The following is a 21,376-nucleotide window of genomic DNA, read 5'->3' as shown; positions in this document are numbered from 1 at the left end:
GAATGACCCTGTGTAAGTTGTTTCCAGAGGTCCTAGAGAGGGGTGTGCCACTGACCTCCAGCTGGAATCTGGTGGAGTGACGGTTGTGCGTCTGTCTTCCTCTCTTACAGGGATCAGTGATGCTCCTGTTATGAACAAGGTAAGGAAGCTCCTGCTACGGCCCGGGCAGAGGAGGGGGTGGCCAGCCTGCCTTCTGAGGCAGCAGGGCCTGGTAGGGAGGGGTTACTGCACAGTCCTAGAGGACATGGGGGTCAGTGCTCCTCCTCATGCACCTCGCTGGCTCAGGTCCCCAGGACGGACATCTTTACCTCTCCACCTTTAGCCCGTCTTGTGTGGTATAGTCTCCTGCTTCCTGAAGATCTGCTCGGGGGTCCTGTGCTCTCCTGCCTGTCTGTCTTTCTCCTCCTAAGGACACGTCCTAAGCCCAGGCTTCAGCAGCTCTAAGGGGCCACAGTCCCACCATGGCTGATGGTCCTTCACCCCCCTAGCCTTATTTTAGCCATCGTCCATCTGCAGGTCGCCAGTCAGAACTGCTGCAAGGAAAAGAAGAACCTTGCTGCCAACACACCGCCAGGTGGCGGAGTCCAGAGCCCTTCCGCAGACAGGAACTTGCTGGATCTGCTCTCACCACAGCCGTCTCCCGGTCCTCTGTGAGTCTTCTGCCCAGAGAAGCAGAGGGTCTGGCTCCTGACAGCTCCTCATGGCATCTGAGCAGCAGGGCCTCTCCCTGGAGGGGTGTCCTCCTGCTGAGACTGCATGTGCTGCGTTCCCCGTCCCTGCTGCTCCTTGTCCTAAGTACACTCCTGCCAAGACATCAATGAAGGGTGCTGTGGTTTTGTTTTTGTTTTTAAGATCTGGCAAATTGATGATTTTGAAGTTTTCTTCCTGATTTTTCTCAATTGTCATGTAATTTTAAGTCATGCAAAACTCAGTCACTAGAGACTTATGACAGGAGGCCCTAAAACCACTGTATGAAAACATGGAAAGTCTTGGCTTTTTCCTTTACATGTGGCAGTACATTATTGTGGCTTATTTTTGCCCATCTTGGCCAGTTTGCATGTATTTGCCTCATCCCCTTTAGGGGCTATGTTAGAATTCATTGTGTGGATGTTAGTCACCCGCCTTGCGTGGACATTCTGTGGATAAGTGTGTGTGTGTGTGTGTGTGTGTGTGTGTGTGTGTGTGTATTCACTTCCTCATCTTGCTCTTCAGAAAATCAAATCACAGATTCCTGGAATTCTCTATATAGTTATTGTTTGTCTTTGATATATTTTTATTTCTTTGTAGGAATTATGTCCCACAGAAAAGTATCCCCAAGGAAGTGCCACCAGGTACTAAGTCCTCTCCAGGTTGGTCCTGGGAGGCTGGCCCTTTGGCTCCTTCCCCGGCTTCCCAGAACACACCTCTGGCTCAAGTGTTTGTCCCTTTGGAGTCTGTGAAGCCCAGTAAGTGCAGTTTTATTCTTTCCCTTTTTAGTTCTATGTAACTGTAGAATGTATTTTGACTTGTTATACGTACATGGAGTATAACTTTCCATTTTTGTGTTGTACATGCTATGGAGTTACCCTCATTGTGTATCATATATGGACACAGGAAAGTCATGTCCGACTCATTCTGCTATCTTTCCCCATTCCTATTACCCTCTTTTCGCTTCATTCCCTTTGTCTGATTCAGTGAACTTCTACCCCCCACCCCGCCCCCTGCCATTTTTGTGTGTTAGCATCTGCATATCAGAGAGAACATTCAGCCTTTAGCTTTTGGGGATTGGATTATTTCACCTAGCGTGATAGTCTCTAGTTCCATCCATTTACCAGCAAATGCCATAAATTCATTTTTCTTTGTGGCTGAGTAATATCCACTGGGTATATAACCCCTCCTTTTTTTTTTTTTTTTTTTTGAGGGATTGGGTACTGAGGATTGAACTCAGGGGCACTTAACCACAGAGCCACATCCCCAGGCCTGTTTTGTATTTTACTTAGAGACAGGGTCTCATTGAGTTGCTGGATTTGAATCCATGATCCTTCTGTGTCAGCTTCCCAAGTTGCTGGGATTACGGGTGTACACCACTGTGCCTGGTCCTTTCTCCTTTTCTATTTTGAGACAGGGTCTTGCTGAATTCCCGAGCCAGTCTGTGGAATTACAGGCATGTGCCATCACACTTGGCACAAAACAAAGTTAAACAAAAAGTTAAAAGCAAGAAAACATGTTCACTGTAGAGTTTTAGAAAAGACAGAGCAGAAAAGTATCATCATCTAAATCATTACCAGCTGGGCTGAGATGGAAATTTTATTAATATCCTTTTTTTTCTGTGGTGGATACTGAACCCAGGGCCTCATGCCCATATGTATGGACATGTTCTTCTTAATAAATTGACATCACAGTATGTATAGACTATTTTGATGTCTGGTTTTATTTATTATTACATTATAAGCTCATAGCATTTTTTATGCCCTTAATTGTTCTTCAAAACTTTGATTTTTATTTTTTTATTATCATTATTTTTTTATATTTATTTTTTAGTTCTTGGCGGACACAACATATTTGTTTGTATGTGGTACTGAGGATCGAACCCGGGCCGCACGCATGCCAGGCGAGCGCGCTACCGCTTGAGCCACATCCCCAGCCCCAAGTCCTGGATTTTTAATAGCTCCATATATTATATCATTAAATAGATGTGCCGTGATTCATTTTTAGTGATACTAGGGATTGTACCCAGTGGCTAGCACATGTGAGACAAGCGCTCTGCCACCAGCCCAGTTTTGTTTTATTTTGAAATAGGGCCTCACTGAGTTGCCCAGACCAGCCTCAAACTGGTGATCCTCCTGCCTGAGTGTCCTGGTCGCTGAGATTGCAGAAGTGTGTTTGGGCCCGGTGCCTTTGTGAAAGCTGACCTTGTTTGTTGTTAAAAACAGTGGGTGGTCTTTCCCCGTGGTCTCCGGTTATCAAGCATATTCCTGAATGTGGGGAAATGCTGGGTGTCGATTTTAAGTTTTTGATCTGCATTATCAGTTTCCCTTCCAAAAAGGTTGCCTTTCCCCATACTCTCAGCACACACTTCACTTATGTTTTTAGTCTTTTAAATCTTTGGCAGTTGTATAAAACCACATCTTTATGATGCCCATTTTGATAAGTGACATTTGGCATAAGGATCTTCGTTAAAAATTTCCCCAGGTGCTTAGAGGTCAGCTGAATACCCTTTATCAAATTAGCTACTGATTTTTGAAATAGTCATTCTTGTTAAATGCTTGTGTTTGGGTTTGTTCTGCATGCTCTGATTTATTCCACTTTACTTGATGTGCAGTTTTCCTCTAAATATTGACCAACATAAATAGCCCTGCCCATCTTTTTTTTTTTTTTTTTTTGTCTGTCGGTTAGTTGCATGTTTTTTTCCCCCCAAATTAGGATTAGAATCCACTGTTACTTAAATTAAAACAATCTCTTTGGGATTTCTCTTGGAATTTCATTAAGCCTATTTCAGATTTATTGTCTTTACGGTTTTGTAAAATTGAATGTTCAGGTGGATGTGGCTGTGTGTATGTAGTCATGAAAGAGACCAGAAAGAAATAAGCCTAAGTGTTTGGGCTGTTTATTTCTGGGTAGAATCAATAGTGATAATAATAAAAAAATCTTATAGTATTCTGTATTTTCCACAGTGTTCACACTTTATTTTTATCTCCCTTAAAAGATGTTGTCTTTTAAAAAGCTGATAATATGCTTAGGATGGTTGGTTGTGGAGAGAGGTCAGTTTGGAGGACCATAGGAGACACAGGAGGTCTTGGCTTACGGTGGTGCAGAGCGGTGAAGTCCAAGAGCTGGAGGAGCAGCAGCACTCGGGACACATGTCTCTGAGGCCTGGCTTTCGTGGCAGTTGGTGGCAGTACTAACCCTCCTGGTGGTCCCTCTCTCCCAGGCAGCCTGCCTCCTGTTATCGTGTATGACCGGAACGGATTCAGAATTCTGCTCCACTTCTCCCAGACGGGGGCCCCTGGCCACCCAGAGGTGCAGGTGTTACTGCTGACCATGATGAGCACTGCTACCCAGCCAGTCTGGGACATCATGTTTCAAGTGGCTGTGCCAAAGGTAAGTCGTCCACTACTGGCCAGCTTCTTTGAATTGTTCAGGAATGAGCACCAGATCCTTTATGGGACATTGTTAGGTGTAAGAGATAGAACTCTCTCTCTCAGACTAGTTGATGATAGAATGGGGATTTTATTTATTTATTTTTAAAAATTAAATTATTTATTCTAATTTGTTATACATGACAGCAGAATGCAATTCATTTCATATTACACATCTAGAGCACAATTTTTCAAGTAACTGATTGTACACAAAGTATTTTCGCTCCATTGGTGTCTTCATACATGTACTTAGGGTGATGATGTCTAACTCTTTCCACCGTCATCCCTAACCCCTCGCCCCTTCCTTTCCCCTCTCCCCCCTTTGCCCTCCATTCCTCCCATGCTCCCCACCCATCGACATTATGAGTCAGCATCTTCATATCAAAGAAAACATTCTGCCTTTGGTTTTTTGGGATTGGCTTACTTCACTTAGCATTATATAGAATGGGGATTTTATTGGCTCCCTTAACTGGGGGTTCCTAAATATATCTCACTTCACCTGAATCAATCCAGGTGGGTTTTTAAATGATTGCTTAAGAATCTCTTGGTTTGGGGCTATACTGAACCAGAATACACTCAGGTGGCTAAGGTAGGAAGATCGCTTGAACCCGGAGTTTGTATAGCCTGGGCAATATAATGAGACACTATCTCTTTAAAAAAAGAAAAGAAGCTCCTGTGGCCTGAGGTGTGCATATCGACTGCCCCAGGAAGGGCTCTGCTGGGCCTTGCTGGGGTTACTTGCACACCTTTGACCAGTAACTTGTGTCCAGGGAGATGAACTCTTTGGCCAAGTTGGGATAATATGCCCACTCTTTTTAAGGGAAGTAGGGCCCCACTGATTAATACCCACACCCTAATCACAGGGGAAGGGGCATCTCCCGAAAGGAAAAGATTCAAGGCAGCAGCACATGACTCCGTGAAGTGTTTTGTCCTCAAGGTGTTCTCTAAGGACTGTTATCAGCTCTCATCTTATAAACCATCAACGGAAGACTTAGGAGTTTTTGCCTGATGTCACAGAGCTAGTAAGAGGCAGAGTGAGAATTGTACCCAAATTGTACCCAAGATGTGACGCAGCTCTTCATGCTGCCTGCCACTGACCACACCCCTTCAGATATATTTTGGGTGGAAGGAAAGGCTTTGGGTCCTTTCATCAGGTAGTGGGAACTGAGATACCACATTTCCTAAGAAGCCAGTTCTTCTGGATGGGTGGTGTGGAGTTCCGGTTCCTGTTGCCCTGATTTCCTCCCTGAGCCCGGGGCTCGGTAGGAATGTTTTATGTGCTGTTTCCCTGATAGTCAATGAGAGTGAAGCTGCAGCCGGCCTCCAGCTCCAAGCTTCCTGCGTTCAGTCCTTTGGTGCCTCCAGCTGTGATCTCTCAGATGCTGCTGCTCGACAATCCTCACAAAGTGAGTGCTGATGTCCTTGGGGAGCAGGGAAACGGGCTCCTGGACTGTAGGGAGGAAACCGCAGGGGAGAGGCACGCTGCGGCTTGCTCTGAAGCCTCTGGTTGGAGCAGGAGTGGGGCGTTGGTGGGACATCCCTTGCTGGTGATTTTCTTAGGGACTTATTTAAAGCAGGTCTGTTATTCTGGGAACCAAGCAAGGAGCTCCCTCTAATATCGTGGAGTCCTGAAGGGTGAAGCCTTCTTCCTTAGTAGTCTCTGAACTGCAGTCCACTTCAGGATTGTGGAAGTGTGGAAGGGCTCCCAGAATACATGTCTGGCTCCCCTGTTGGAGCCCCAAAGAAGGCAGGCCAGGTGTCTGTCAAGTAGTTGTTTGAAGCCCTCATTTGGGGGAAATTAACATAAATGCCATTCCTTGGAGACATTTGCTCTGGCTGGCCTCGGGGTTGCTCCCGTCTAACTGAATGTCTTGTATCTCTCACCTCCCAGGAACCTATCCGGTTACGGTATAAACTGACATTCAACCAGGGTGGGCAGCCTTTCAGTGAAGTAGGAGAAGTGAAGGACTTTCCAGACCTGGCCGTCTTGGGAGCAGCATAATTTTTCGTGAGACAGACCCTTCAAGTCAAGCTTGGGCCACGTTCCTCTCACTGTCTAGTTGGAACTAGTCACGTGATTTAGTGCAGAGTGCCAAAAACTGTCTCCTGACACAGGCTCTGAATGCCAACCTCTGACCTATTCTGCAGAGACTGTGTGTATGCTGTCGGGGGCTGGGGGGAGGGAAGAGCGGGGCTGGGGGTGGCAGTGTGGAAGCTGCCGGGCATTTCTGAAGACCATCTCTGCTGCAGTCATCTGTTTCTGCATGTCGTGGACACCGATGTCCCGGACACCGATGTCCCTGCCTCAGGTTGGAGGTTTTATAAGCCAAAGTTTTTTTCATGTATGTTATCTTTTCATTCATCCACTCTGTGCCTTGTCAGCCTTTGAAAGTCTTGGTTGCTCCCAGACTGCTGTTCTCAGGGACCTTAAAAGGGACCTGGTTGGTCTTGGGGCAAAGAGTGTCTTCTGGGGACACTACTCTTCCAAGAAAGACCTTGTCTCCATTTCATTCGAGAATGCTGCTTGCATGTGTTTGGGAAGATCTCTGAAATGGAATGCTTGTTGCACTGTTTCCAGCGAGGGGCTGCCGTGAGACCAGAAGACCACACCTGGTGGGCCAATCATGTCCTTCACCACTGTGCCTTAGAATCGCCCTTAGATGGACCCTCTGAGGCAGAGGGAAAGCAGACCCCAGGCCTTAGGTTCCATGGGTTGGGCAGCCTGTCTGGGCCCTTACTCAGGACCCTCATCTCCATCCTCATCCTCTTTCTCCATAAGCATCTCCTCTGAGCTCTTTGATTGTGACACCAGGTTAGTCATAAATCATATAGTTAGTGGCCAGCCCTTTCCTGTCGGCTTCACAATCCAAGATGGTGGACTGTGATGCAGATAGACATGGAAAGAGCTTAGGAATGAAAGGCATTGAATAAATCTTGAGTGGCCATTCTGCCTTGCGGGAAGTTGAGGAAGTAGGAGTCGCAGAGCCAGTTGCGTTTAGAGCTGAGGGGCTGGAAGGGAACCGGCTTCCTGTTGAAGTAAGGAGAACATGAAGGATGGAGAGCCAGAGACCCCACGAAGACAAAACCCTGAAGATCTGAGCAGAGCTGGAGATCTGTTCCATTTATAAGCTGAAGGAGAAATTCAAGCATATAGTCAGGTGATCCTTAGTGAGCATCTACTGTTTGCTCTGATCTTTGATGTGCATATTTAACAAGTCCTGCTCAGCTAGACTCTGGGAAAAGGTGCCTGAGCCTGGCTGAGATGTACCAGTGAAGGGCTGGGAGGGCCAAGACGCGCCCTTCTGGGTGGCAGTCAACCTAGGAACCTGCAAGGCTGTTTGGAGCTTTTAATCATGAGATCTGGTCTTGATGTCTGCATATAGTTGGAAATCTGCCAACATTAATTGGCGGAAATGGCAGCTGTAAAGATCCTCAAGGGATGCTCATTTTTAAGCAAATTTGCAAACTCATAAGACAGATAAATGAGGGGGAGATTTCTTCATTTGGCATAATTCATATGAGACTAATCGTAACCCCAAAATTATTTTCACGTTCCAGTGTCTTACAGAAAAGCTATCACATAAAGTTTTTAAAGGGTGCCCATCAGGACGACGGTGTCTGCCTGTGAAGAACTTAGTCCATATGGGTGAATGAGACTGCACATGAGAAGACAGGCTTTTTATCCTGTAGTTTAGAGATGAACTCATGTGCATCCCTGAAGATCCTTCTCTTTTCCAGGAGAAATGGTACTCTGCATAGGTAGACTTGGAGAGAGGATGGATAGGAAGAGAGGAAGAAGGTGGCTGTCCTGGGAGGGTCCCTGGTTCATGCCATGAGTTCCTCTAATCACCAAATTCAGTGAGTGCGTAGAGCCCGGCCTGCACCCTCTCGTTCCCTCACCCACCAGCGGCTGTCGTAGCCAGCACTGCTGTGGGCACTGCGGATGGAGCAGGGACTTCTGGATCTTCTGGTCCTCCGGAGAGAGACGAGTTTACCTGTGTCAGCTGGAGAACTGGCACTGATGGCCAGTGCTGTCTCCTGTCCTCATCTGTCTGGAATCCTGCTTACCTTTATTTCTTGACCTACCTCTGCCCCTTTAATGTGCTTTCCCAGGGCTGGTCCTTCGGACTTTTCTGAGTCCACACACTGAGCCTGGCAACCAAGCCCCCCTAGACCACTAGGTGGATCCTAACCCTCATCTCAAGCTCCCTCTCCCTGCTGACATCAGATCCGATTTGACTGTCAGGTGAGGTTCCGCCGGAGGCCCCCCTCTTGCTTAGAACAGAACCCCTCCTTCTCTCCCTGTTTCCTTACGTGCTCTTTGACCCGAAGGCACCTGTCTGAGACTTCCTGGGTCCTCCATTTGTGCTTCACGTACATCCACTTGGTTTTGTCCCATGTAGTCTGTTTCCCCTACATTCACATTTCCATGCCTTAATTTGGCTTTTTCTTGTTTTGTTTTGATACTGCAGTAGCCTCCCAGTTGTGATTCATACTTGCCACCACCAGAATTCTCTAGCAAATCAGAGCACTTGATCTTAGGCTGAAAAATTCTGAATGGCTTCCTAATGCCTGTAGGTGGGTAGGAACAATCCAGGTTGCTTGTGTTGGCGTCCAGTGCCCTTCTGCAAGTTTGCTCCCTACTCTCCTGTCATCACCTGCCAAGAATAGAGCCCACATGGCCCCGCAACAATAAAGTTGTTCAAGCTCTTTGGTAAATGTTTTTTCTTATCTTTTTGACTATATATGCAGTTCATTCCTCTTCCTGTATCCCTTCACTGAACTTAAGACTCAGCCAAAATGCTATTCTAAAATGCTACTCTGGGGCTGGGGCTCAGGAATAGAACAACTGTCCTGGCATGTGTGAGGCCCTGGGTTCCACCCCCCCACACACACACACCTTCTCTGCCACTCTTTGAACATAAATGGGAGGTATAGATAGTAAATTGAAAACAGGAGGGTGGTGCATGCTTGTAATCCTAGTGGCTCGGCAGGCTGAGGCAGGAGGATTGAAAGTTCAAAGCTAGACTCAGCAAATTAGCAAGGCCCTAAGCAACTGTGTCTCTAAATAAAATCCTTAAAAATATGGGGATGTGGCTCAGTAGGTGAGTGCTCCTGGGTTCAATCCTGGGTACCCCTGCCCAGAAATAAAAGTATAAATGATAACCAAAAGGAAATGATTATTACCCATTTAAGATAAAATAGCACTAATTGAAATGGCAAATATTAAAGGTAGATAGCAAAGATAATATCTAAAATACAAATCGTACTTAACTACTACAATGTTAGTTCCAAGTTTCTTAAGTATATTCAATGAAGAATTAGTTACCCAGCCCCAGAAGTATGAATTCTATCAACCAGGTGATTTTTTTTGTTGTTGTTGTTGTTGTTGCTTTTGTTTTAAACTAAGAGAATTCTGGAATGCTTGCTGTGGGTTTCTTTTCAGCCTGATGATTTTCACCTAGAGCAGGGTGTGGCCAGGTAGGACAGCACAGGCATCATCCTCAGATGAGCCAAGCCTTTGGTTTCCTAACTCAGGTACTCAAGGTCCAGAGTTTGAGAATTCAGGCTTCTCGTGCCATTCGTCCAACACATTGCCAGTTATCCCATGTCCATTCATTATGTGGTGCTGAGGATGGAACCAAGTGTCTCACGCATGCTAGGCGAGTGCTCTACCTCAGCCATGACTGCAGCCAACCATGTTCGTTCTTAGAAAGGTGGCATTTTGGAAAGCATGGACTTTCTCCTTTGACTTTCCGTCTTGAGAGGAACATGTACTTCACTTCCTTCATCCCACTTAGAATTTTAGAAGTTGAAATAACACCTCAGAATACAGGCCCAGAGACAGACCCAAATGTGGAGGTCAGAAGCCCCAGCAGCTTGGAATGACTGTTAACCCTTCCTGCAGTCCAGGGGCTTCCCTGATGCTCTCACTAGCCATGTGACCTAGGGAAAAGGATTTCTTGAAATTAAAAAGCATAATGCAGTCCTTTTTATTTTAAGCCAAAGTCACTGTAAATTACAAAAATATTTTCAGTGAGGTACAAATTGAGAATTTATTTAGCAAATTTGTAAACGTCCTGAAATTTAAAACCTTGACACCAAAATCTGGAACAGGTAGTGGACGGATCAGTTGTTACTTGCTTGCTTGTTTTTGGCATGGGGGGTTGAACCTAGGGTCCCTTAACCTCTGAACCACATCCCCAGGTCCCTTTTATTCTTTGAGACAGGGTCTTGCTAAATTGCTGAAGCTGGCATTGAACTTGCAATCTTCCTGCCTCAGCCTCCCGAGCTGCTGGGATTATACACAGGCAGAAGAGCGGGACGTTTTAGCTAAAATACTGCTTTGGAGCCAGCAGTATAGTGAAAGAATACACTGCACAAAGCATTTCTGGGAATGCCATCAACTACATTAATAGCTCAGAACTCCTCAGTCCTCTCAGTAGATGTAGAGAAGCCATTTATCACATTTATTTCTAATAAAATCACCCAGCACCACTTACTGCTTAATAAGGCAATACACCACAGTGGCCAGAACACCCAGTTTACATTCCCGTGAGAAAGGAAGCCAGAGGCTGTCTAGAACCATCTCTGCTGCAGACATCACAGTCAATAAGAACGGAGGCTCCTGCCATCCCCTAAAGGCCCTGAGGACGAGCTCCTCGAAGTCCTGTTCCAAGAAGATGGCTCAGCTCCACAGCGGTGTCTGTACTGTGAGTTGCAGGAAGGAGCTGGAGGAAAGGAAAGGGAAAATGCCAACATTGTTTTGAGGGCTTCCTAGAGGGTGTGCTGACACTTGCTCTCACATCCTGTCCTGTTCAGTTATGTGTTCACACATTGGTGCAAAGACAACCAAGAACATCAGATTGGCGCATCACATGGAATGGGGGTTTGGTCACTAAGAAGAGACGAGTACGTGAGCAGTCCACCATGAGATGGGCTGCAGGAAGCTGCCCTCAGAGCTGCTGCTAGTGAAGAACAGATCGGGCTTTTATATTTATCATAGAATCTGTTTTCAATTTTTTTTTCTCCTTTTTGTGGTGCTGGGGATCAAACCCAGGGCCTCGCCGTGCTTGGCAAGCACTCCACGATGTATCCCAGCACAGACCCCCATTTTAAAGCCAAATGGCCCACCAAGGTGTTGTGTCCACATTCTGGTGGTCATCTTTGGGTCACAGAATTATGTAAGTTTTCTTTGAATTTATTCTTCATTCTCTGTCATTTCTAAGATGAAAATAAAACTTATATATGTTCAGTGTTAATTTTTTTAACAGTAAAAGTCACGTGATTCAAAATTAAAATACAAAAGGTAAAAGTTCCTACTCGCCAAGTACATTCCTCGTCCCTTTTCAGAGAGGGTCTAGGCAAGCTCGAGCAGATTCGCTGTTTTTCATCTTGTGATGACACCATTATCTATCTATGAGTTAAGTAATGCTGACAGAAGTGAGTGGCCCCCTGCTCGCCTTTCCCCTGACAACCTGTGGCATAACCAAGCGGCTGTGTGTTCAAAGAGCAGCATAGTAGAACTGGCAGAGTCGCTTTCTGGTAGCTTCCTGAATCTCTAGCCTCTCCCTCCTTGTTTAGGGGCCTGGCCTGGTGGATAGAGTGGGATAGAGTGGCTTAGGAGTCCCAGGTGGGTTCAGGTTTTAGTCTTTTGCCACCTGAAGAGTCTTGAGCAGCCACTTAACCTTTCTGGGCCTCAGTTTTTAGTAAGTTGCTGAGGCTGGCTTCAAACTCAGGATCCTCCTGTCCTGGCCTTCAGAGTTGCTGGAATTACAAGTCTGTGCTACTGAACCCAGCCTCAGTTTTATACTCTTAAGAAAAAATGTTAACAATTTGTAAGTTTTGGTGAGGATTTAATGAGTTGAGCAAAATACCAGATACAATAGGGACTCTAAATTTAGGTGCAATTATTTGTCGAAATCAACTGGGCCAGGCACAGTGCTGCATGCTTGTGATCTCAGTAACTAGGGGCCCCGGCTAGCCTCAGCAACTTGGTAAGACCCTGTCTTCAAAACAAAAACGGCTGAGGATGTAGCTCAGTGTACAATCAATCCCCAGTACAAAAAAAAAAAAAAAATCATCTGAGATTGAGGCTTCTCTAAGCACCTTAAGAATGGTAGCTTCTGTTTTATCACTTCATTCCTTTCACAGCCTCTCCTGCTCCCAAGGGACCACTGAAATTGGGCTAAGGATGCCAATAATCTAATATTTCCAGAGGCAGCAGAAAAGGTTGACGCTTTTTATAAAATCTGACTCATACCCTCTACTTGTTAGGCTTAAGATCAGCTGTAAAAATGAAAAAGTCCAAAGCAGTAGTGGCTTACACATGCTTAGTAGTTTCCTCTGTATTATCTTCCAGAACTGCCGTGACAGTACCACAAACTGGGTGGCTTAAGACTACAGAAATACCTAAGTTCTGGAGGCTGGAAGTGTGAACTTGGGGCCATGATTGTGCTCCTTCTGAAACCTGTAGGAGAATCTGGTGTTTGTGGCAGACTTTGGTGTTTCTCAGTTACAAATGCAGAATTCCAGTCCCTGCCCTCATGGTCACGTTCTCATCGTCACATGATCATCCTTTCAGGATGCCAACCATATTGGATTAGGGCCCAACCTATGACTTCCATCTTGTTATATTTGCAATGATGTCAAAGAAGTCACATTCTGAGGTATGGAGGCGGGTTAGGACTTTCTCTTGGTTTATAAGCTCGATGGCTTATCAACAGCCAATTTATTATTCACAGCCCTGGAGACTGGGAAGTCCAAGGTTAAGGTGCCAGCAGATTGGTGTCAGGTGACCACCCACTTTCTGGTTCCTCGATGGCCTTGTCACTGTATTTCACATGGCAGAAGGGGTGAGGAATCTGAATCCTCTCATAAGGGTACTAATCCCATTTGTGAGGATTCTGACCTCATAACCTGATCCCCACTTTGACATGCACTCAAGTGGGATCAGGTGTGGTGGTGTGCACCTGTCATCCCAGCCACCTGGAAACCGAAGCAGGAGGATCTCAAATTCAAGGCCAGCCTCTGAAACGTAGTTTAGTGGCAGGGCGCTGCCCACCATGAGCAAGGACCCGAGTTCAATCCCCAGAACGGCAAAACACACACACACACACACACACACAAATTCACACTGGGAATTATATTTCAACATACAATTGTTTTGAGGGGAAATGCAGCTTTTTTTTTTTTTCCCTCCGGGCTAGGGATGGAAGGAACCCAGGGCCTCACATAGGCTAGGAGCGCTCTACCACTGAGCTCCGATCCCAGCCCCAGGACGTCATATCTTTGTGTGTGTGTGTGTGTGGGTGGGTGGTGCCGGAGACTGAACTCAGGGCCTTGTGCAGGCGAGGCAGTCACTCTACCAACTGAGCCACATCCCCAGCCCCATGTTGTATCTTTTTTGAGCTGACACATAACTCTCATTCCAGAACCCAGTCCAGAGATGATGAGGGCTGCTATGCCATCCATGGTGGGAGGCAGCTGAGTTCCTTCTATCTTGTTGCTCTGCCATGAGGAGAGAGTGCCACTCCAGATATCATGTCACGATTCAAGACAGCAGTTATAATTTCTGCCTTTACACCTGAATTCCAACCAGTGGGGAAGAAGGGGAGGAGGAGAGTTGTTCACCTGATCCTTTAAAGAACACTTCCATGACATCCACGTGGAAATTCTCAAATCCCAGTGGCCAGAATTGAGTCACCTGGGCACACCCAACTTCATTCACTGAATTCCTTTATCCGTTTTTGAGATGGGGTCTTGCTATGTTGCTCAGGCTGCCCTTCAACCTGGGACTCAAGCCATCCTCCACCTCAGCCTCCCAAGTAGCTGGGACGACAACATCCCTAATTTTAAAGGACATTGGGATTCATCTTTATTCTGGAGACTACAGGCCCAGTGTGTGAAGCGGAAATCAGGGGAGAACTAGCAGCACCTGCCATGCCCCTTGGTGCTTTCTTGCCCTGTGGTTCTTACACACTCTTCACTTCTATTTTTATTCTGTAACTTCTCCCAGGACAGCCATTTGCTAAGTGTACTGTCCTCCACCATCTTCCCAACTCTACTAAATCTCCCTGAAGTACAAATCTGCCATTTCTTTAATTATGACCTTTGATTATTTTGATTAAATAAAACCAATTTCCCCAGCATTTAAGTGTCTCCACAGTATAGCCTCATCCAAGCTCAGCCACACCTGAACTTCAATTTCTTCTTTCTGAAACAGAAAAAATGCTGGATGCCGTGATACGTATCTATAATTTGAGTTACCTGGGAGGCTGAAGCAGGAGGATCATAAATTTGAGACCAGCCAGGGCAACTTATTGAGAACCTGTCTCAGAATTATAAATGAAGCCAGGCGGGTGGCGCAGGCCTGTAATCCCAGTGGCTGGGACAGCTGAGGTAGGATGATCACGAGTTCAAAGCCAGCCTCAGCCCCTTAGCGAGGCCCTAAGCAACTCAGCGAGACCCTGTCTCTAACATACAAAAAAGGGCTGGGGATGGGACTCAATAGTTAAGTGCCCCTGAGTTCAATCCCTGGTACCAAAAATAAATACATACAAATGAAAAGAGCTAGAACATGCCTCTGGGTTCAGCCCCCAGTTCTGCAGAAAAGAAAGACTAACACCTTGAAAGGTTGGGAGGATTAGAAAGATGGGTAAGAAAAAGTAAGCTTTAAGCTGTGAAAGAAGTTTGTAAAAACATGTGAGGAATCCTTCCTGCTCTGTTCACTGACCTGGATGGACAGATCCTGAACTCTGGCTAACCTGCACTCCTCACTGACCCTGCAGGGCTGGAGGGGGTGCTCTGAAGAGGACAGCATGTCTCTCCTGCTAGTGATGGGGCTAATCCCAAGGATAAGACATGCAGCTGCCACCTAATTCTGGTCCCTGAGCATCCGCCTCAGGTCCTGTTAACATTTTCAGGTGTTTCTTCTGTTAAGTTCCTACGCTCTGCTCATCAGAGACACAACTGGTAGATGGGAATTATACGTGTGGTGGTGCTGGTGACTGTGGTCTGTCTCATGCTGTGACATGCTGGCATTCCTTCCTATTCACGGGATCACAGGAGAATATCAAGCAAAGTCAGGATCGGTGGCTCAACATCCCACACCTTCCGATGCCCACTTCTTCTACCCCAGCAACGTTTCACATGTCCATCAGAGAGGGCCTCCTGGGCGCATTTGGTAGGAAGTGGAACTTCCCCATGTTAAGCTAATCTGGGGGACCTGGACATGGCTTAGGGCCATGTAGCAAAGGTCAACTCACTCTTGCATGTCTCAAAAAGGATGGACTTAGGGGAAGAACTTTTGAATGTGGTCAAGTAAAGAGAATGAAAAATCCCCTTTCCAAAAAGCAGCTATGAGCCTGGAAATTTGGGGTGATCATTTCAGTGGTGGAAACCAAAGGGAGTTGACAATGTGAGAAGCCCTCACGCTTGCGGAAAAACTGCTGAAGTTTGGACATGGACATCTGCAGTCTGTGTCACTCTTTCCTGGGGGTGCTCCCCCCCTTCCACTCCCCCCAACTCAGAGGGTCTGGCGGCTTCTTTTTTCCTGACGTTAGGGGCAGGGGCTGAGGTGTGCAAGTGGGGAGGGCAAGTTTGAGGTGTGGTCATCAGTAGAGAGAGTGTATTCCTTGCTGAGGTGGTATACGGCTTCATAAGTGGCCAGAGAGCCCAGGCTAGCCACACGATCCCGGCTGACACTGAACCCACAGTCAGACACTGAACAAGCACAGAAGGGCAGAGTGGCCAGGACGTGCCGGGCCACACCTGAACATGGCCTGAACTTTGAATGTGCTCCCGGCCATGCAGACTTACTGTCTCAAAACGGTAGCACAATTTTAGTTTGATCGTTAACTGCCACTAAGCTTTGTGGAGGTAGGATGCTAGATGTAGAAAACAAAAATAGAATAAAAAATCTGAGCAGAGACATCAGTGACCACATACCATAAGGGAGATAGTTCACAAAGTCAGTTCAGGCAAGCTACTGAGCAAGGACAGCAATGACCTCCAGAAGTTCAGAATCTGTTCTAGTACTACAGTATAGCAACTGCAACGTTCAGTTTTCAATAAAAACATAACATAAAGAAACAGGAAAGATGACTCATACTGAGGGAGAAAGAGCAGTAAATGGAAACTCTCTGAATGTCTCCAGAGGATGGACTTGGCAGATGGTCTTCACAGCAGCGATTTCATTCATTATCTATAAATTTTTCCCCCAAAGGAAAACAGAAAATCATGTTTACTGCTCAGTTGTGATTCAGTGGGACAAGGCCCTGGGTTCAAGGGTTCAATCTCCAGCAGCAGGGATAAAAAAGAAAACTGAATTTAAAAAAAGAAAATATGACAACAAATAATAGTGATTTTCAATACCAAGATAGCATAAAAATAACTAAAAATACTGGAGTTGAAAAGTACAGTAAATTGAAATGAAAACTTCACTGTCACTCAACAGATTTGAGATGACAGAGGAAACAACGAACTTGAAAACAGATCAATAAGAATGACCCAATCAGGGGCTGGGGTTGTGGCTCAGCAGTAGAGCGCTCCCCTGGCAAGTGTGAGGCCCTGGGTTTGATCCTCAGCACCACATAAAGATAAAAAAAAATAAAATAAAGGTATTGTGTCCAACTACAATTAAAAAATAAATATTAAAAAAAAAAGGAATGACTCAATCAGCCAGGCGTGGAGGCACGCACCTGTAATCCTAGAGGCTGAGGCAGGGGGATTGCAAGTTCAAAGCCAGCTTCAGCAACTTCTCAAGGCCTAAGCAATTTAGCAAGATCCTGTCTAAATAAAATATAAAAAGGGCTGGGTATGTTACAAGTGCCGCTGAGTTCAATCCTTGCTACCAAAAAAGAAAAAGAAACTGTATATTATAATCCCTAGAACAATTAATAACAAAATGATTAAAATATATAGTAAATAAATCAGAAGAGTCAAAATAGTATATTTTAAAATGCTCATTTGGGGGCTGGGGGTCTGATTCAGTGATAGAGTGCCTGCCTAGCATGCATCAGACCTTAGGTTTGATCCCTAGCACTGAAAAAAATGTTCATTTAATACTAAAGGAGGAACAGAGGGTCCAAAAAAGAGACAAAGAAATAAAAATGGAATAGAAAGGATATAAGAAGAAAATGGCAAAGGTGAACCTAATTATCTCAAAATAGTTACAATAAACTTGAATGATCTAAGCATCCCCATCTAAAGGCAGAAGTTGTTAGCCCATATTAAGAAAAGCAAAACTGGGGCTGGGGATGTGGCTCAAGCAGTAGCGCGCTCGCCTGGCATGCAAGTGGCCCGGGTTCGATCCTCAGCACCACATACAAACAAAGATGTTGTGTCCGCGGAGAACTAAAACATAAATATTAAAAATTCTCTCTCTCCTCTCTCTCTCTGTCTCTCTTCTCTCACTCTCTCTTAAAAAAAAAAAAAGAAAAGCAAAACTAGGTCCAACTCTATGCTGTTTATGAAAGACCCTCTAAGGTCACAATGTGGTTGAAAGTAAAAGAATATAGGGCTGGGGATGTGGCTCAAGCGGTAGCGCGCTCGCCTGGCATGTGTGCGACCCGGGTTCGATCCTCAGCACCATATACCAACAAAGATGTTGTGTCTGCCGAGAACTAAAAAATAAATATTAAAAATTCTCTCTCTCTCTCTCCTCTCCCCTCTCTCACTTTCTCTTAAAAAAAAAAAGAAAGTAAAAGAATATAAAAGATTAGCCATGCAAACAGTAGCCCTAAGAAAGCTGAAATGGGTACATTAATATCCGACAAAATAGACTTTAAGATAAGAATATTCTGAGAGGGCTGGGGGTATAGCTCACTTGGTAGAGTGCTTGCCTTGCATGCACAAGGTCCTGGGTTCAATCCCCAGCACCACCACCAGGAGAAAAAAATAAAAACTCTATGAGAGACAAAGGTCCATTGAATAATATTAGGTTAATAAATTCAACAAATGTTGGAGATTTCAGTACTTGATAGAACAACTATAAGGAATTAACACATTTCAACCAAACTGGTAATCAATTTTACTACTCCACCCAGTGACTGTGGATACATATTCTTTTCTTTTTTTTTTTTTTTTGAGAATTTTTAATATTTATTTTTTAGTTCTCGGCGGACACAACATCTTTGTTGGTATGTGGTATGTGGTGCTAAGGATCGAACCCGGGCCGCACGCATGCCAGGCGAGCGCGCTACCGCTTGAGCCACATCCCCAGCCCACATATTCTTTTCAAGTACACACAACATTTCATGGAATAGGCCAATTTTAGGTCATAACAAGTCTTCACACAATTAAAAGAGCTTCAATCACACCAGGAATATTTTTGACACATGGAATTAAACTAGAAACCAACAATAGGGAAAAAATCTGAGAAATATTCAACTATTTGGAAATGAAATAACACATTTAACCCATGGATTAAAGAAGTCATACTGTGAATATGAAAAGAAAATACGTTGAATCAAATGAAAATGAAAACATCAGAATTTATGGGATGTAGCTAAACCAGTGCTTTTTTCGTTTACACCAGTAATTTAAAGATATTAGAAAAGAAGAAAGGTGCTGTGCATGGTGGCCCATGCCTGTAATCCCAGAGGCTAAGGAGGTTGAAGCAGGAGAATCACGAGTTCAAAGCTAGCCTCAGCCACTTAGTGAGCAACTTAATGAGATCCTGTCTGTAAATACAAAATAAAGAGGGCTGGGGATGTGGCTTAGTGGTTAAACAGCCGGGGTTCAATCCCCAGTACCCAACCCCACCGCACCCCCCAAAAAAAGAAAAAAAATGAAGAAAGGTTTCAGATCAGTAGCCTAAAATTCCAGTTTAATATAGTAGACAAAGAAGAGCAAACTAAATTCATAGAAAACAGAAGAAAGGAAACTGATGAGTGCAGAAATCAATGGTAGAAAACAAAAACCAGAAAAGGTTGCAATAAAGGAAAAGCTGGTTCTTTGAAAAGAGTAATGAAACTGACAAATATCAACCAAATTGACCAAGGGGGAAAAAAAAACAAGTGATAAAATTAAAGAAATTAAAATGGATTATAAGGTAGTAGTATTATGAACAATCTTATGCCCCAAATTATAGAATTAAATGAAATGGGCAAATTTTCGAAAGGCCCCAAATACCAGCTGATTGAAGGAATAGCAAAAATTTTTACATTCCAATATACAGTTATCTCAGGATCATTTGTTGGAAATCCTCCACTGATGGCCTTTTCATCTTTGTCAAAATCTAGTGACTTAGCTGGGCGCGGTGACACACCTGTAATCCCTGTTACTTGGGAGGCTGAGGCAGGAGGCTCTCAAGTAGTTGAATAAAGTTTGGGTTCCTATGACACAGGAAGCCTCCCACATAGTCTCTCCTTTCCTAGGTGTCGCGTTGTTTGTTTTAGGCTAGAAGAAACCATAAGAGCAAGAACCGGTGGTTTTCAAGGTGGTTGTTTGTTTTAGGCTAGAAGAAACCATAAGAGCAAGAACCGGTGGTTTTCAAGGTGGTGTTGGGAAAGGAGGCCAACAAAGGAGGCTACAGCGACGTGAGACCCGCAGGAAGAGTGGTGGGCAGAGGCCAGAACCCGCGGGCTTCCCCTGCTCCCCCTGGGAGAGCAGTAGAACACCAGGCGCCAGGGCCAGCAGGCCCGAGTCTTACTTAACTGCCTCTGTTCTTCATCTAGACGTTGGGGAGACCAGTAGTACTCAAGGACTGTGCACATTAAACGCGCTAAAACCTATTAGCACGAACGGGGACGACCCTACTTGCCAGGAGCTCGCGCTTCCGGGATCGCCTCCCAAGCGCCGGCAGTCGCTATGGTAATGGCCGCCCACTTCCGGAAGGAGTACGGCGCGCGGTGAGGCTCATTCCCGTCGCAGCCCCAGCCGGTTGACTGAGGGGTGCACCCTGGCGAGTTGCGGGCGCTAGAGAGGCCAGCTTCAGTATTTCTCGCCGTGTCGCCCGCTTCAGCGTCCCCGTGGCCGCCCGGAGCCTACTCTTCGGGCCTGGACGCCAGGCCTGAGGCCGTGTCGCCATGGACTTCTCCAAGTTCCTGGCCGACGACTTCGACGTGAAAGAGTGGATCAATGCGGCCTTCAGGGCTGGCCCGAAAGACTCGGCCGCCGGGAAGGCGGACGGCCACGCAGCCACCCTGGTGATGAAGCTGCAGCTGTTCATCCAGGAGGTGAACCACGCCGTGGAGGGTGAGTCGCGCGGGGGCCCGGCCCCCCAGCCCCTCCCCTGAGCCCGGCTGGCAGAGCTGGGCTGGGGTGCCCTGGCCGTGCCCGGATTGGGCAGTAAATAGCCCTGCAGACCCGACTGCATCCAGGAGGAAGCCTCAGCCTGCTGCTGCACTGTCTTTAACACTTGCAAATTTTGCACATTAGTTTTCTTTCTTTCTTTTTTTTTTTTTTTAGGGGGGTGTTGGGGATACCTGGTATTGAACCCAAGGGCGCCTAACCACTGAACCACACCCCCAGCCCTTTTTTTGTGTGTGTTTTATTTAGAGACAGGGTCTCACTGAGTTGCTTAGGGTCTCGCTAATATGCGGAGGCTGGCTTTGAACTCAAGATCCTCCTGCCTCAGCCTCCTGAGCCGCCGGGATGAAACAATATTTTAATGGATCTTTATGTTAATGGGAGAAGATAGGTTGGCCAGAATGGAAACTTCAGCCATTTTTTTAAAGGATAGTTATAAAAAAAAATATCTATCAGTAGCCACGTCAAATACTTCCTCTGTTTGACTTTATTTTGCTCTGTGTTGATTCAGTACATTCCGCACACCAGCCCTCTGCTAGGCTTTGTTGGAAAAAGCAAACACATTGCTTCCGCTGAAACCGAATAGTAAATAGAACTTTGTTTTATAGATAAGCCCATTGTTTAAGGAAAGGAACTAGAGGTTTTCTTTCAGTGCAGATTCTTTATTGTACTTTGCATTTTTTTTTTTAAGTAATTAGGGAGCATCTCCTGTCTTGTATCAAGAAATGGGTCCTGGGGAGGAAAAGTTAACTCTCTGCAGCTTGCTGCCTGAGGGGAAAGTATGTAAATAGTTAAATTTTAATGAAGGGTGGCTTTAAGGAGACCAGAACCTGGAGCCCAGAGAGCTGGCCGAAAAGTGCAGTTATCTCTTGTCTGGGAGAATCATAAAGGGCTTTCCCTGCAGTAGGCCTTGAATGAGAACTTTCTAGGGCAAAGGGAGGACATGAATAATAGTATAATAACAGACACTTGAGGACTTGGTATATCACATGACGTTCTAAGTG

The 21,376-nt window shown here is 45.6% G+C and overlaps 2 protein-coding genes across 2 annotated transcripts in view; both read left to right on the top strand.

The window, feature by feature from the left end:
• Gga2 (golgi associated, gamma adaptin ear containing, ARF binding protein 2) overlaps positions 1-11,243 on the top strand; it is a 34,166-nt gene extending 22,923 nt beyond the window's left edge. Inside the window, exons 12-17 of the mRNA XM_026392088.2 lie at positions 111-139; positions 517-650; positions 1,288-1,445; positions 3,911-4,080; positions 5,414-5,524; positions 6,010-11,243. Of these exons, the coding sequence (XP_026247873.2) occupies positions 111-139; positions 517-650; positions 1,288-1,445; positions 3,911-4,080; positions 5,414-5,524; positions 6,010-6,120 (713 nt within the window). The 3' untranslated portion in view covers positions 6,121-11,243. The remainder of the gene's footprint in view (positions 1-110; positions 140-516; positions 651-1,287; positions 1,446-3,910; positions 4,081-5,413; positions 5,525-6,009) is intronic.
• An 8,739-nt stretch (positions 11,244-19,982) lies between these two features.
• The window catches only part of Cog7 (component of oligomeric golgi complex 7), a 63,829-nt gene continuing 62,435 nt past the window's right edge, over positions 19,983-21,376 (top strand). Inside the window, exon 1 of the mRNA XM_026392087.2 lies at positions 19,983-20,318. Within this exon, the coding sequence (XP_026247872.1) occupies positions 20,150-20,318 (169 nt within the window). The 5' untranslated portion in view covers positions 19,983-20,149. The remainder of the gene's footprint in view (positions 20,319-21,376) is intronic.

This window comes from Urocitellus parryii, chromosome 9, assembly GCF_045843805.1.
Source record: "Urocitellus parryii isolate mUroPar1 chromosome 9, mUroPar1.hap1, whole genome shotgun sequence".
NCBI lineage: Eukaryota > Metazoa > Chordata > Mammalia > Rodentia > Sciuridae > Urocitellus > Urocitellus parryii.
The sequence above is the reverse complement of the archived record's forward strand: the minus strand, read 5'-3'. Positions and strand labels throughout refer to the sequence as shown.